Genomic DNA, 16,792 nt, shown 5'->3' on the forward strand with positions numbered 1-16,792 from the left:
CTCTGGCTCCACACGGGTCAAGAACTGCAGAAATCATGACTTTTCAACCACACCAAGAGCAGCAGCTAAGAGGAGGGCGCTGTTCTGAGCGCTCGTGGAGTGGAGGGGGCAGGGGGCTCTCTGGGGCCCTCCCCCCACCTCCCAGAGAGACTGATTCAGCAGGAGAGGCAAAAGGCACACGAGATGCAAACCGGAGCGCAGCATTACCTTTGAACCATGTCTGCAACGGAGGCTAAGAAGCTGTCCATACTCTGGGAAAACATCTCTGCTCCCTTCTTAAAAAAGTTAATCTGAAAGATATAATTATGATATTCTGAAAATTGTCTAAGAAAGGTGACCGATGAATTCATGACATGTGAGACTAAGAGCACAGGGGCAGCAGACACTGGCTGGCCCCTCCTCACGCACTTGCTGCCTCTCTGCTGAGCCCCACCTCACTGGCTGAGATTGACTCCCAAAGCCCCTGGTGTATCTGTAGAGGGAGGACGGTGAAGCCTCCTAACTTGCTGCAAGGCAGTAAAGACCAGGGATAATATAAGTGCTTGGTACATACCACCTCATCCATAATTACTACTGATAATTATTTTGATATTATCATCAGCAGCCTTTTTCCTGTGTGAATTCTAGACAGTAAACGGTTTCTTGAGGGCAAGGATTAGGTCTTGTTCACCTTTGCATCTCCAGGGGCTAAACTGGTGACCAATGACGTGCACAGCACCAGCAAGGAGCAGACAAGCAGCGTGCGGCTCTCAGTGAAGTGAAGGCCACCACTGACTGCCCCTGCTCATCGAGCCACGTGCGGCTCTGAACACAGGCTGTGTGGATGGTGGTTTGGCTGCGATCTTGCAGAGGGAAGACCGGGCAGAAGATCCTTAAAAGGCTCTTCCAACCCAGACATCAACTTCAAAGTGACTGTGTATGAGAAGGACACAGCAGGACTGCACAGGTGCTGGACACGGGGGACAAGGCCCCTGCTGCTCCCCAGCATTCTGATCTGGAAGCAGCCCTGGCCCTGGGTGGTGGGCATGGAGATCGACCTCTCACCTCTAGAAGGCTAGTAGGTGTCATCAGCACAGTCTGACTCCTTACAGCTGGCTCCCCAGACACCCTGGGGAAGTACGTACACCAAGGTACTCAGTTTTCACAGTACAGAAACACGATGATCATGATTATCCTAATGCAAGGTATACCTGCAGGGAGATGTTCTGGCCCCATGATCTTTGAACCATACAGAGATCAACACTGTAAATGCCATCCTGAGTCCCTGAAATGTTGAATATCAAGGTCTGTTAAACAAGCATTCTACATTTCTAAGTGCACAACATCAAGGTGGCTTTTTCTCTCCTTCCCCTCCCTGAACTCCTTGGAATTTATACTCTGAGTCCATGTCTTAGCTCCTCTACTACTCTGTAAATGCCTAGGGCAGGGGCTCATGCAATCCCTAAAACAAACCTGATGAATGAACGGATGAAGGAAGGGACACGACACTGGCTTCTACAGCCACATTATGTAGTACTTACCCTGTAAATATGACACTAGGGTTCATTTTTGTGTTCTCATGAACCTGTACACAGATAACAAAACCTCAGTTTGTATGAAGGCCTGAGGAATGAATCATGGTCTAAATGGAAACCTCTTTAATGAGGGCCACGGAAGGAAGAAATGGAGTCAAACCATCTCCACTAAGGTGGGTGGTGCTGAGAAGTCTCGTTCAGTGCAACATCATCCAAAGACCTAAGTTCATGGCCCTTTGTGAACAGCAGGAAGTACTATGGTCATATGACCATCAACTGACAAAGTAGATGCTCAATGGGCATCGGTTAAAGACGGCTGATGAGGCAGTAGGACAGCAAATGCTTTAGAATCATCCCAAAGATTCATGGTGTCAGACAACAACCTGGTCTTTAGGAAGGAACTATAGTTTTCATCAGGATTAAAAAGTCTGCAGGGTGAGATTGTTATTTGGTCTTCTGTCTTGAAATCTGCATGCTTTTCATATGAAAAATGAAACATGCCATCCTCGGTCCTCAAAAATGCTGCTGCCACCACCCAACAATGACGGTGTGCTCTGTTCTGACTTCCTAGGCACGGGGGCTACACTGGTGCTAATGCACCCAATGTCTTGTCCTCCCCACTGTGTCCAGGCTGGGAGAAGTGGTGGAGTCCTTGGCCATGGAAGCGAGTGAAACCAGCCAGTATCAAACCCATCCTTTAGGACTTGTGAAGACCCTCCTCTAAACAACCAAGCTCCCCAAGCACTGATCCATCAGGCCTGGAGCAGTTCATCCTTCTGAGATGCTGAGTCCAGGTCCCTCCCTGACCCAGGGTCTCCAACTGAGCAGGAATTACTGCTTCAAAGGCAAGAAATGTCAATCAGGGAGGACAGATATGAAAGGAGGTATTAATCAGAGAGAGCAAAGGAGTACTGGCATTCTCTAACAAAGCAAGGACATCGGCAGGGGCACAGGTGCAACAGGAGAGGGGAGGGTGACAGAGAGTGAGCGAGTATACACGTGTGGACACAGTGCCCATTATGAGGAAGCGGGGGAAGCTCCCAAGGATTTGCTGAGGACTGAAGCCCACAGCTGCACAGTGCTAGTTTTTGGTTTAATCCAGCTTTACTCAGCTGACACAGAAAGATTTTATTGCTCTAGTTAAATACTACCTCTAAAGACATCAAGCTGACCTTAGTGTCCCTATCACTCAACAATAAAATAACCATATGAAGAAGACAGACAGCTGAGCTTAGATGTTTAAAGATCCTCTCTTGTTCTCCTTTTCCCTGAATGAAACTGATACTGTATTCTTTTGTAATATATGTATTTTTAAAATGTATTTAAAAAAATAGATGCTCACATGTGGGTTCTTTTAAGTTGCTTTTTTTCTTCTCAACATTTTGCTTCCTCACATTCCTTTCTGTTCCTAGATTGTCAACTGAGAGAAGGTTCCCAGCTGTGTTTCTCACATGCCCAAGTGAGGTTTTGGAGTCAACCTAAGTGGGGCTAGAGCAGGGCAGGGATGGAGGGTGAGGGCTAGTGCCGCACGGTCAAGGGCCCATCCCAAAACTGGAGCCTCCCTGCAAACAAACGTTCAGTAGCCCACGAAATGGGAGGAAGCAGCCAGATAAATATTCTACGGAGACTTCATCAGGCAATGGCAACATTTCCCCACGCCCCAAATGCCCAGGTGCCAGCAATAACCTCAGCAACGTATCTTTAAAGAACAGCCCAGCTGAGGGTGACCCTTACCACACCGAGCAGCAAAGGATCGTGTGGAGTCCTGGGTTGTAGGCCTAGCTCCACCAACCTGGGAGTCAGCTGCTTCTCAGGAAACTGGACCAGGCCTGGCTTTCATCTGAATCTGACACAAAGGGTCATGCCAGCTCCTCCCCATAGGAGTCTTGAGATCAAAGCCATCATTTCCTGCACGTATAGCCTAGTAAGTCCAACTAATGATGACCCAGCCCCTCTGGAAGCTCTCCAAGTGCTGAATCTCAGAAATTTCTAGGGAGGCTGTGCACCTGTTTCTTTCTCTGCTGATGCCTCAGTATCTCCTAAGGGCTACGTCAGCAGAATGCCATGCTGTTCTCCACAGCTGGCTTAGGTCTGACGCCTCAGGGAAAGGGATCACCCTACCTGTCCGTGGGCAAAGCCTAGCATGGGCTCCATCATGGCCACTCGCTTTCTGTACTGCAGCGCGTTGAGAGCACAGTAGTACTGAAGGGATGAAAGATGCTGTTTCCGCCGGGCAGCTGCCACCTCCTTTACAATTTCAGTCTTCACCTGGTTAAAAGGGGAAAGGAAAACAAACATCAAGTTGTCCAAAGCAAGTGGCAATTCTGTAAGAGCATGCAACTTCAAAACATGTTTGTTTATTCATTAGAACAATTTTTGTGACAAATAAAACACAGATGAGATTCCACCTCAAGTTTTTAAAAATTCCAAATTAAAAATACCAAATTAATGGCATCTCAGCGTTTGTGAGGCTGCACTGGGGTGAAGACAATACTTTCTGCTGGTAGCACTACAAAGAGCTACAATCCTTTAGGAAAACAGTATGGCAGCGTGCATTCGAAGCCATAAATATTTTGGTTCACTCATAAGACTGTACTCCCAGGAAATCATGGAACGGAAGTAAAAGCTATATGCCTGAAATATTCGATATTATCTACAGCAGCTAAAAAGCTAGAGAGCATGAGTTAAAAAATCAGAGTCAACATTCAGGGCAAGGAGTTCAAGTGCCCAAGTATATGTGAGTTAGATAACCATATGAGCTATCAAGCTTAAGTTAGAATCATTATGTGATTATCATTTTACAATGGTTCCAAGTTGACATTTAATAAACCAGTTTGAAAAAAGCTAGAACAGAGAAGAAGTCTACTTACGAGATTTGGAATAAATATTTTAAAAATCCAGGGACTTCCCTGGTGGCAGAGTGGTTAAGAATCTGCCTGCCAATGCAGGGGACACAGATTCGATCCCTGGTCCGGGAAGATCCCACATGCCACGGAGCAACTAAGCCCGTGTGCCACAACTACTGAGCCTGTGCCCCAGAGACCGCAAGCCACAACTACTGAGCCTGCATGCTGCAATTACTGAAGCCTGTATGCCTAAAGCCCATACTCCACAAAAAGAGAAGCCACCACAATGAGAAGCCCATGCACCACAACCAAGAGTAGCCCCTGCTGGCCGCAACTAGAGAAAGCCCATGCGCAGCAACGAAGACCCAACGCAACCAAAAATAAATAAATAAATATATTATTTTTTTAAATCCATGTACAGGAGAAAAAAAAGAATTCATCAGGACACCCTCAATGCCGCAAATTCACAATAGGGAAACATAAAAGGAGCTTAAGTAAATGAAGTGAAAAATGGAAGGTAGGTATTCGTACCTTTTCATTCTCCTTTTTTTTAGGAAGCCTGCTATATTTTGCCATGGAGAGGTCATGCTCTAAAAATAAAGAGATATTTTAGCACCTAGATGGGCTGAAAGGCAAGAACATTCATTCAGCATCTCCTCCCACAGACATACTAAACTCACATACCAAGAACAGAGAAGATGCTTACCATTGCTGGCGAGTCCAAAAAGATCCTTTAAAGTGCTTACTTCTGAACAAGAGAAAAGAAACATCTTAAAGCAAAGAAAAATAAAACATGCTAACCTGGAGCTCTGTGCTTTCCCAAGAAAATAAAGGTATGTGCGTGGAAGGGGGAACCTCCGCCAGCACCCTCGGGTCCCGGTGCCTGGGGATGCTTGTTTTAATGAAAGAAATCTGAAGCAATCTAGTATACTGTACTTGCAACAAGCCAACACCAATAAATATTACTCCATGTGGGTGCTACACCCATCATGCACAAAGACGGCTTAACAAAGTCTAAGACCAAAAAAACAAAAAGTCAGTGAGAACAACGACTGTCCAAGGTTAAAAATTTAAAAACACAGAGATATTTAAAAGGAAGTGACACTTTCTACGATTCTAAAACAATCCATTTTTACTTTGTCAAACAGAGCAAAGCATTTTCACATCTTCTACATTGTTTTTCGATCTGTTTCAAAACTGCCTCCAGCTTTTAAATTTCTCTTCACATTTTTCTTACTCTTTCTGATAGGGGGCTGCTTTCTGCCTTTCTCTTCTTTAATTTTTCATTTCTTTCTCATCTTCTACTTCCTGATGGAGCAGTTTTAGAGTTTCTTCCTCATCAATTTTAAATAGCTTCCTAAATAACTCTTGTATTCTCTTCATTCAGATTATGTACTTATATTGGTGGGTAAATGAAAATGGCAACAAAATGTAAAGTAAAATACCACTCCCACTACTGGGCATATAGCCCGAGAAAACCATAATTCAAAAAGAGTCTTGGGGCTTCCCTGGTGGCGCAATGGTTGGGAGTCCGCCTGCCGATGCGGGGGACGTGGGTTTGTGCCCCGGTCCGGGAGGATCCCACATGCTGTAGAGCGGCTGGGCCCGTGAGCCATGGCCGCTGAGCCTGTGCTCTGCAGCGGGAGGGGCCACAGTGGTGAGAGGCCCACATACAGCAAAAAAACCCCCCCAAAAACCAAAAAAAACCCAAAAAGAGTCATGTACCACATGTTCACTGCAGCTCTATTTACAATAGCCAGGACATGGAAGCAACCTAAGTGTCCATTGACAGATGAATGGATAAAGAAGATGTGGCACATAAATACAATGGAATATTACTCAGCCATAAAAAGAAACGAAATTGAGTTATTTGTAGTGAGTCTGTCATACAGAGTGAAGTTAAGTCAGAAAGAGAAAAACAAATACTGTATGCTAACACATATATATGGAATCTTAAAAAAAAAAATGGTTCTGATGAACCTAGGGGCAGGCCAGGAATAAAGATGCAGACATAGAGAATGGACTTGAGGACACGGGGAGGGGGAAGGGTAAGCTGGGATGAAGTAAGAGAGTAGCACTGACATACATACACTACCAAATGTAAAATCGATAGCTAGTGGGAAGCAGCTGCATAACACAGGGAGATCAGTTTGGTGCTTTGTGACCATCTAGAGGGGTGGGATAGGGAGGGTGGGAGGGAGGGAGATGCAAGAGGGAGGAGATATGGGGATATATGTATATATACAGCTGATTCACTTTGTTATAAAGCAGAAACTAACACACCATTGTAAAGTAATTATACTCCAATAAAGATGTTAAAAAACAAAAACAAAAGCAAAACAAACAAAAAAAAACACCACTAAGCAGAGGGGATGCCAGATTCTAATTTGGTTCTGATTCTGACTCAGGTATGACCCAAGCCAGATACTTAAAATTTCTGTCTTGGTGTCAGCAGAAAAGTATACCTTGATTAACTTTTTTCATAGATACTAAGAGCTTCTCCTTTTACTACTACTAGACAGTTTTATTTTCTTACAAAAAAAAATCATCATCCTGGGTAAATATTACTGATACTACTAATCCACAAGTTGAGCCCTTTTGGACGAACAAAGGCCACATCATCAACACTACTGGGCATTCTCAATCCTAGGTTCCTATAAACAAACCTGAAAGACATCAATCTGACAATACAAGTCTTAGGGGGTAATTATTTTGTTTCTAAAAGACTTGGAGTTTGTTTTTTAAATGATATCCCCACACATTTCTAATGTTTTCATTTAGAGAAAATCTTTTTTTAAAAATGCACTCAATGAGGCTTTCAGTTACTACTGGATAATCAGCACATGACCTCATTTAAGTTTGGGTTTTACATGCGATTACAGATGAGCAACACTAAAAAACACTAAAAGCCCTGCTCAATCAAGGTTTCTTTTATACAAGCTTACATATTATTTATTATTTTTTATTTATCAAGTGTTAGTGCTATCACTCTGCCCTTGGGTAGAGTTTATGCCAGTTCTGCTATTTCCCCCGTAGGCTGCAGATGACATGATCACAGGGGATCTCAAAGTGAGGGGAAAAAAAGCTTCATATTTAAGCTTTGGCCTTCCATTTACTGCATCTTTTCTGCCTAAAAAGAAAGTTTTAAACTTCCTGTTTTTAAACAGGAAGTACTATACTGAACAACAGATATTTCAGCACTCAGGTTTAGACTTTTTTGGTCTGCAATGTTTTATAATCAGTGTTCTAGAAAATACAATTCTTTATTCTCTATGCAATGAATATTTTCAATGACATAAGAAAGGACTAAAGGACTAGAAAATCTGCATTCCCTTTTGTAATATCAACTAAGTTTTTTCAAGATTATTTATTTATTTATTTTTTTGCGGTACGCGGGCCTCTCACTGTCGTGGCCTCTCCCGCTGCGGAGCACAGGCTCCGGACGCGCAGGCTCAGCGGCCATGGCTCACGGGCCCAGCCGCCCCGCGGCATGTGGGATCTTCCCGGACCAGGGCACGAACCCGTGTCCCCTGCATCGGCAGGCGGACTCTCAACCACTGCGCCACCAGGGAAGCCCTTATTTATTCTTTATATTTAGTTTTTGACTACCTTGATTTCAAATGATATAAAATTATTCTAAAGTTTTATTTTAGTTGAAGAATCAAAATTAATCCAGAAGATCAACTAGGCTCTCTGAACTAGTCACAGATACTCCCACTCACTAAAATGGAGCTCCATCAGAACAGGGACCCTATCTACCTTGTTCACAGCTGTACCCCCAGAGTCTCGCAGAGATAAAGCATGGTCCCCACTCTGTCCTTTCTTCTCCAAGCCTCCCACTTTACATTCCAAAGTGTTCATGGCTCCTCAAGAACAGCATGCCTTTACAAATGTCCCCTAACCTGTAATATAAGCCTGCCGTCTTTGTCTACTTGGTAAACATTTATTTATCAAAACCCAGCTCAGAGATCTTCTTCTCTGGGAAGCCTTCCCTGGCACCTCATCCTCAAAGGGTAATCACGCCTTACTGTGTGCCATTTCTATTCCTTGTACATCTCTGTCCTGCTGCCCTCATCACATAATATTACAATTGTCTGCTTCCAAGTCTGTTTTCTTATTGGCCTGTGACTTCCTTTAGGTGAGCCAAGAACATAGTGAAGATTTAATAAAAGCTGAAAAAGAGGGCATTTCTCAATGATCCACACAGTTAAACAAATAATTGCAGTAAAAATTACTATTAAATGAATTAATATTCTTAAAGTATATGGCACTGAACTCAGTTACTTTACCTGTAAGATCCTTTTCTCGAAACTGTATAATAGGTAGAACCATTGTGTCTGCCAACTGTTTAGCCAGCTCTGTATGGAGAACATTAAGCTGAAAGAAAGAGAAATCTACTGAAGAAAATTATACCCACTATTACTGACACTGTCTTATTTCACTGAGGGATCACACTGAACACATCCATGTGGTTAAAGAGCTCAGTTACACTTCCTTAGCAAATACATACCCTTCATAAAGCAGTAAATGACATAAGCTAAGAGGTATTAAAAACTAAATGCAAGTTTCCAGCTGACCGGGGCATCAGTTAAGTTTGCTAAGAGTCTCCGAGCCCACAGTTATTGTTTGTTAACTGTGCAAGATGTGGCCCTGTGCTCTTGATGTGAGCCACACCCACCTAGAGAGGGAGAAAGCTCTGATGTGCTGGCAGCACAGGTCAGCACTTTGCCGGGCCTCTGTGTGCTCCCACTCTAAGAGGGGGCTGAAGTCACCCCTGAAAGACAGGCCTGCTGGGAACCTACTAACCCTGCAACTACAGACACTGGGGGCCCGGGAATTGCCGTGGAGAAAGAATGTTCCCCGCAGAAATAACTCAGCCAGATTTCAGACATCTGACCTTTCTCAGCACAAGAAAGCTGTATTCAAATGTGCTCCTCCTCACTAGATAATTTTAACAGCCCTTGATTCTTTCTACCTCAAGGCCTTAACTAAATCCTGTCTTTGTAAATCGTCTAGGAGAAATAAAAATGATCGCCATCAGCACTACCACTTTTGAGCTCTTTCTGGGTGCCACCTTTGCATGCTTTATACCACTCAGTTCCCACCTACTCTGTTAGATGGGTGTTATTTATTATCCTCATTTTTACAGGAGGGCAAATAAATCTCCAAATCCAGCGAGCAACTAAGTGACACACCTGGGATTTTAATCCTGGGCTACTGGGATCCAAAATCTATGCTCTTTCCAACACACTGTTGGAAAGAGAGTGTGTCTTTCCTGCTCACAAAGCTGCCACAACTTTAAACACGTGGTAGTCAGTAATGAACATAGTGCAAGGCCCAGACTTCCGGATATTGTGAGGGTGCTCTGGGATTCCTGCTGGGTATATAAGGGGAGGTCACCCAGCAGTCATCTTGTGGAGTAAACATCTGGCAAAGTTTTCTTTCGGCAGCGATAGCAGTCACGTGTCCGAATCCCCCTTCTGCACACGGATCTCCCCGCAACAGATCTGGTCCTTCAGGGTTGTGCTTGCAGAGGCTGCTCTGACAAGCTTAAAGACTGGCTTCAGGTCAACCATCTGTCGGGCCAGGGAGTGACAGGCCAAGAAGTCAATGCTCTCCCTATCTTTCAATCAAGCCAAAGAATGGCAGCTTTTTCTGAGGGGAACACATGAAGACAGCCATGCCAAAACATGCATTAGGATATAATGTGTTAACTACTTTTCCTGAATAGCTTCAATAAGAAATGTACTGTTTTTTGTTTTTTCTTTTTACTAACAGTTAATTAGATGAATTGGCTCTGCGCCGAATGCTCTGATATAATTATTTAATTTAACCTTTACAGCAGCCTAATTTTGTGGGCTGTCCTGCTACTGCCATTTACGGATGAAAAAAAACAAAACTCAGAGAGGTTAATGGTTTTCTTTCCAGTGGTTATGCACTTCAAGAATGGCAAACTTCCTAGCTACTCTACTACTGCTTCTTAAGGATCAAGTGGTCTGTGTCACCAACTTCTTGCCTTGGGGCTTTGAGAGGTAAGGGATGATCACTTCCAAACACAGCACCTTTGCTGAGGAGAGTGCGAAGAGCACAGACCACCTCTTGGCACTTCAGTATCGTCACACGGAAAATGGGCATAACAGCATCTTCCTTGCATGGCTCTTTTGACGATAAAACAAAACATGAATAGGAAACACTCAGAGCAGAGGGCCTGACACATAGTGGGCAATGAAATCCATAATGTCAAAGATTTCCTGTCTCAGATGCACTAAAAGGAAGTAATCTAGAAACCTTGCTTTTGGTACAACCACCAAGGATAAAAAATCTCTGTATGCCTAGGACATCGAATACCTGAATCTAATGCATTCTATTAAATATAAGCAACACAAATCTCTACTTTTAGTTGGATTTTTCAATTTCTGAGTCAAGTTACTTCTCTTGAAAAATTTTCAACCTGATGCAGGCCCACCTTTTGAGAAAACCACCTCAAAAGCTACTCCACTCTTCCCACCTGAGTTAACTGCTTTCACTGGCTTAGGTCTTGACAGCAAGAGGCTTGTTTAAAAACTCAGAGTGTTAAGCTTCCAGGAGGCCATGACACTGCCTTTAAATCACAATTCTAGGCTTCCATCCTTCTGGAATGATTCACCCCCCACTAAAGGAACTGTCATTAGCTAATAGGCAAATGAAAAGATGCTCGACATCGCTAATTGTTAGAGAAATGCAAATCACAACTACAATGAGGTACCACCTCACGCCGGTCAGAATGGCCATCATTAAAAAGTCTACAAACACTAAATGCTGGAGAGGGTGTGGAGAAAAGGGAACCCTCCTACACTATTGGTGGGAACGTAAATTGGTGCAGCCACTAAAGAAATCAGTATGGAGGTTCCTTAAAAAACTTAAAAACAGAGTTACCATATGACCTAGCAATCCCAATCCTGGGCATATATCCACAGAACACTCTAATTCGAAAAGATACATGCACCCCAATGTTCACAGCAGCACCATTTACATGGCCAAGACACGGAAGCAACCTAAGTGTCCATTGACAGATGAATGGATAAAGATGTGGTGTGTATACACACACACACACACACACACACACACACACACAAAATGGACTACTACTCAGCCATAAAAAAGAATGAAATAATGCCATCTGCAGCAACATGGATGGACCTGGAGATTATCATATTAAGTGAAGTTAAGTCAGAGAGAGAGACAAATATCATATGATATTACTTATACATGGAATCTAAAACATGATACAAATGAACTTATTAACAAAACAGAAACAGACTCACAGACATAGAAAGCAAACTTATAGTTTCCAAAGGGGAAGAGGGGAGGAATAAATTAGGAGTTTGGGATTAGCAGATACAGCCTACTATATATAAAGTAGATAAACAACATGGTCCTACTGTATAGCACAGGGAACTATATTCAATATCGTGTACTAAACTATAACAGAAAAGAATATGAAAAAAAGATACATATATCTGAATCACTTTGCTGTACACCAGAAACTAACATTGTAAATCAACTATATTTCAATAAAAAATTAATTCAAAAAAAAGAATCATCATTCCCACCCATGAAAATACAGCTCTGAGTAAATATCTTAAAGTAGAAATCCTGGTTTAGGGTTTTGACAACTAATCACATCTCCTGAGCAAATCTCCTCTAGTCAAGAAAACACATAACTTCAGTGGGTGTAGACTACTGCTTCTCCCCCTGGGTTATTCATTCACTGTTAATTAAGAAAAATTCTTCTCCCCACCTTCAAAAAAATTTACTTTCTGCTCCTCTCTAATTCCATTCTCCATTCATCCTCCTCCTCTTCTGGAATAGATATGCATCCATATTATCACACACTTCAAAGAGCCACAGCAGTGGGACAGAGGACAAAGTTCACAAGGAAGTGGACAGTTTGTATCTATATCCCCGGTGCCTAGAATTGCATCTGCTAGATAGCAGGTGGTCAGTAAATGTTTGTTGAATGAATAATGCCTCGGTGAACTGATCTGTTGAATGAATGAACAGGCATCTGGTACAATTTCATATGAACGTTAGTTTCTCATTTTATGAACTGAAGATAGCGTTACGTTCATATCAATGATTGCACAGTGAAATGGCACCTGTACATTGCCTGTTTTGCTTATTCTCTATGGTGATATTCTACTGTAGGTACTACACACTCCTTGGAAGGTGAAACAGTTCATACCTACCTAATTTGGCAGAGGGTTCTGCCCAACACCTGTAGCATCTGAGTTCACGTTTTTTACAATTACGATTTATGTACTTTTTCTATAACAATACCTGCTTTTCACAAATATTCCAAATGTATTATACAATACAGCTACAAAAACAGTTGTAAGAAATCTCTCTTTAGTGGGTTCAATCGCACTCCCCCCAAAGATATGTTTATACCAAACACCATGTGAATATTTGGGAAAAGGGTCTTTGCAGATTCAATAAAGGATCTCAAAAAAAGACCACCCTAGGTTATCCTGGTGGGCCCTAAATCCACTGACAAGAGCTCTTATAAGAAGAAAAGACAGACAGAAGAGAAAAAACACGAGGGTGGCGTGGGGAGAGAAGGTCATGTGAAGTCAGGGGCAGAGACTGGAGTTATGCTGCCACAAGCCAAGGAACACCCAGAGTCACCAGATGTTGGAAGAAGCAACGAAGGATTCTCCCCTAGATACTTTGGAGAGAAAGTGGCACTGCCAACAACTTGATTTCATACTTCAGGCCTCCAGAACTGTGAGAGAATAAACTTCTATTGTTTTAGGCCACCTACTTGTAATTTTATTACAGCAGCCCTGAGAAACTAATTCTCCCTCCTTAGGAAACTGAATTCTTAGAAGTCTTTCTTTCAGTCTATTGTTCATATATATACCAAAGCCTTTCCCCTCAAACCAGAAACAAATGGAACAGCATACAACCTCTTTTATGAAATGAACCTTGGAAGATAAGGTTGAGATACCTTCTCAGATATTTAAGTAGATATCTAAAAACAAAAAGTGGGCCAAAATAAAGATGAAAGAAAGAAAGTTCAAAATAGAATCAAATAAAATGTTGCCATGTGGCTATCTTACCTCATCCACCACTTTGGAAAAGTAGTGGAGTGTAGAAATTACTTCTTCATCGCCTTTGCCAAGAGCAAAATTCTACCACCAAAGAAGAAAAGCAGCAGGTGTTAACTGAATGCTAGGGAATTCAGCACCATAGCGTTACCCCACAATACCCTGCCCTCCACCTCGACTTCCTCTCTTCTCCCAAGAGCACATCATGTCAGAGCGTCTGCGGAGAACTAGAGCTCTCCCCTTGTTCTGCCCCAGCCACACAGTCAACCGCCCTTCCCAGGCTATTCCTTTGTCGGTCAGCACCCTTCTGTTGAGATGTAACGGTATCTTTCAGTTTATTTCCTGGAATTCTTAGTGTTGATTCACTTGTAGTCCCTCGGAAAATATGAACCCTCAGGGCAGTTGATTACTTCTGTAGGCTAATAAGAATACATCATAAAACTTTGGGATAATCATCAGAATTTATCAGTGGATAGGAAAAGGCAAGACAAAAGAAAAAATGGAAATTGCCTATGGAAAAAAAGAAAGGAAGGAAGGAAGGTCTTTAAAGGTTGCCTCTAGAGAATTCCTTTATAAGAACTCTACTTGAGTCCTAAGCACAGCATTATATGCCACATATATATCAAGTTACCTGTTTTTCATATGCCAGCAGTTGCTTAGAAAGCTGTTGAGTAGCCAGGCACATTTCATTCTGTAGGGAGAAGAGAAAAACAAGTAAGATTTGTCCAGTGCATACACAGTCACTGAAAAATGCCACCTCAGAGACTCACTTAAACATAATATGTATGTATCTGTAAAATAATAAAATATTTTGTTCAGAAATTATTTGGAAAACAAGACCAAAACAAATTAAAAGGTTAAAGCTTGCTTTTTCCTCCCCATCATTTATAAACTGACGTTCCTTCTGGTCATTCAGTCAGTAAACAAATGTACTGAACAACTAACATGTGCCAAACCTCCAGCAAAGACGTGGTCCCTGCCCTCATGGGGTTTACTGGGGAAGCAGACACTAAAAAATAGTTACAAGCATGAGAACCACAAAGGAAATACTGCGTGCAGTAGGAGGCTCTGACTGGAGGATCTGCATGGTCCTCAAGAAGACCATGGAAGAGATGTTCTAAGCAGACCCCTGGAGAAAGACCAGGAGCTAGCCATGGGGATGAGCTTTCCAGAAGGAGGGACAAGCATGTAGTAAAAGCACCCTGCCTGTCTGAAGAGCAGGGCATAGCTGGAACATGGGGTGCAAGGCTTGGAAATGAGACAAGCCTGGCAACATAGGCAGAGCAAGGGCATGCGGGGCTCCATGGCCCAGTTGCAGACTTTAAGTGCAGTGGGAATTTAAGCAACATTATGACCCAGTCAGATTCTACCAAACTTATAGCACTAGGTCAGTAATGATGGATGGTAACACAGAAGCACAGCTACAATGCCTGGGAAGGCCCTTTTTGTGCTGTTTTTCACTGACCAATACTGTCCACTTTCTTCTTCTCATATTTATCCCTCTGATCTCCGGCTACACAGCAGCTGTCTACCACCATCCTCCCATCATCAACACATCCAGCCTAGAAAACGTGTCTTACGTTTCTAAAGCTCAGTTAAGGATTCTTTTTAAGTTCAGGGTGTATTCCTAAGAGAGGGAGGGAGCTACTGGGTCTGACCTGGAGCAGATAAGGGGAGGGCACTGGCCAGCCTTGGCCTCCACTTCCTTTCTAATTCCCCTGGGTTTGCTGTTCCTTAGGGGTAAGGCCTGAACTCTGCTGGAGCTTGTTTTATTTTTCATGGGCCTCCTTTGCAAGACCCATCAGAGCCTAATCCTATGTTTTTTGGGCCTTCTTTGCAGATAACTGGTCAACCTGTTCCCTGACTTCCTTCATCTGCCCCAAGAAACAGCCATCAGTAGACCCTGAAACGTGGTGCTCTCTCTTCTCCCCCAGAATAAAGTCAGGCAAACATAATGATAATTCCTGGCTTTGGCATCCTACTGAGGTGCCACCAGTTTGAAAACTAACCAGAGCTGGCAGTCACAAAGCCAAGAGGAGGGCAAACAAACAAATCCAGAAGTACTATGTCCTGGATCTAGACAAGAGCATGCAACCATTACCTAGCACAGAGCAGGCACTCCACAAATGTTTGATGAATGAAGGAACAAACACGGTTAGAAGATTCATATAAATTTCAAGTTTTTAAACAATATCTGGAATCATAGTGTGAGGGGAGAAATACTTCCTAACCCTGTAAGGCAACATCACAAATGGTGGGAAATAAAATATAGAGTGGACCGGCATAAAGCAGTCAGCCAGGAAACAGCCAGTTGACCATCTTTAGCAGTGCTGTTTTGAAGATCAGGGCGCATGGGAACAAGGGTCTTAGCCCATTCACTGAGCTGCTACCCTGCTGTATCAGAAAATCCCCATCTCCTCTTCTCTGAGTTCGCAGCAGTGCGTTTAAGATGGATTTGTTCAAGTTACCTTGGCATCTGCCTCCCCAAGCAGCCCCATGTAGACTATGATTTGCAGACCCACAGAATCATCCTAACAACAGCAGCTAACATTCACACAGCACTTAATTCATGCCAGATACCAACTAACTGCAATCCAGGCATTATGTCATTTAATTCTGACAACCCTGTCAGGCATGTTCTAATTAGTAACTCAATTTTACAGAAGAAATGGAGGCACACAGATGTTTGGCCACCTGCCCAAGGTCACACAGCTAGTTAGTAGCAGGGCTGGGATGTGAATTCATGTCTGTCTAAAATCCACACTCTTAAACACTACTCTCTAAGATCCCAAGTCCTGCTAAGAGAAAAGACCTGAGAAGGCCATTGCCTTAGGCTAGAGTTGACAAACTTCTCCTGTAAAAGGCTAGATAGCAATTATTTTTGGCTTATGGGATATACAGTCTCTGTCACAACACAAGAGCAGCCATAAATAATTCATGAACAGATGAGTATGGCTTCGTTCCAATAAAACTTTATTTACAAAAATAAGAGGCCAGTCCAAGGGCTGTAAAGTACTGATCCTGCTTTAGACAGTAAGTGTCTCAAAAGAGCTGTCCTCTGCCACAGCTCCCTCAGGAGGCTCTCCATGAAGCTATAATCCTTCAGATTCAAGAAGGATTGAATTCTACTCTTCTACTCTTCTAGTTTCTACTCTTCTAGTCCATTCTTTTCTTTATTTTAGCTAAGTCTAAAATATTACTCCCCCATATCTGTATCCTTTAGAGACCGGTCAACAGATACGATAACCGCCCTCCGTGCTTTCATAACAAGCAAGTGCCACAGGCTACTTGAATTCTTCTCTCCTTTAGAAGGTACTGGCAAGCACCCCACGTGTAGTGGACA

General features: G+C 43.0%; 1 protein-coding gene across 1 annotated transcript in view; it reads right to left on the minus strand.

The window, feature by feature from the left end:
* Positions 1-16,792, minus strand: part of APPL2 (adaptor protein, phosphotyrosine interacting with PH domain and leucine zipper 2) — a 52,897-nt gene that overhangs the window by 21,385 nt on the left and 14,720 nt on the right. Inside the window, exons 3-9 of the mRNA XM_027107422.1 lie at positions 14,081-14,140; positions 13,462-13,533; positions 8,650-8,737; positions 5,067-5,108; positions 4,892-4,950; positions 3,636-3,782; positions 208-290 (exon numbers count right to left, since the gene is read on the minus strand). Of these exons, the coding sequence (XP_026963223.1) occupies positions 208-290; positions 3,636-3,782; positions 4,892-4,950; positions 5,067-5,108; positions 8,650-8,737; positions 13,462-13,533; positions 14,081-14,140 (551 nt within the window). The remainder of the gene's footprint in view (positions 1-207; positions 291-3,635; positions 3,783-4,891; positions 4,951-5,066; positions 5,109-8,649; positions 8,738-13,461; positions 13,534-14,080; positions 14,141-16,792) is intronic.

This window comes from Aethalodelphis obliquidens, unplaced genomic scaffold (genome assembly GCF_003676395.1).
Source record: "Aethalodelphis obliquidens isolate GAN/ISIS:26980383/991018 unplaced genomic scaffold, ASM367639v1 scaffold8, whole genome shotgun sequence".
Lineage (NCBI taxonomy): Eukaryota > Metazoa > Chordata > Mammalia > Artiodactyla > Delphinidae > Aethalodelphis > Aethalodelphis obliquidens.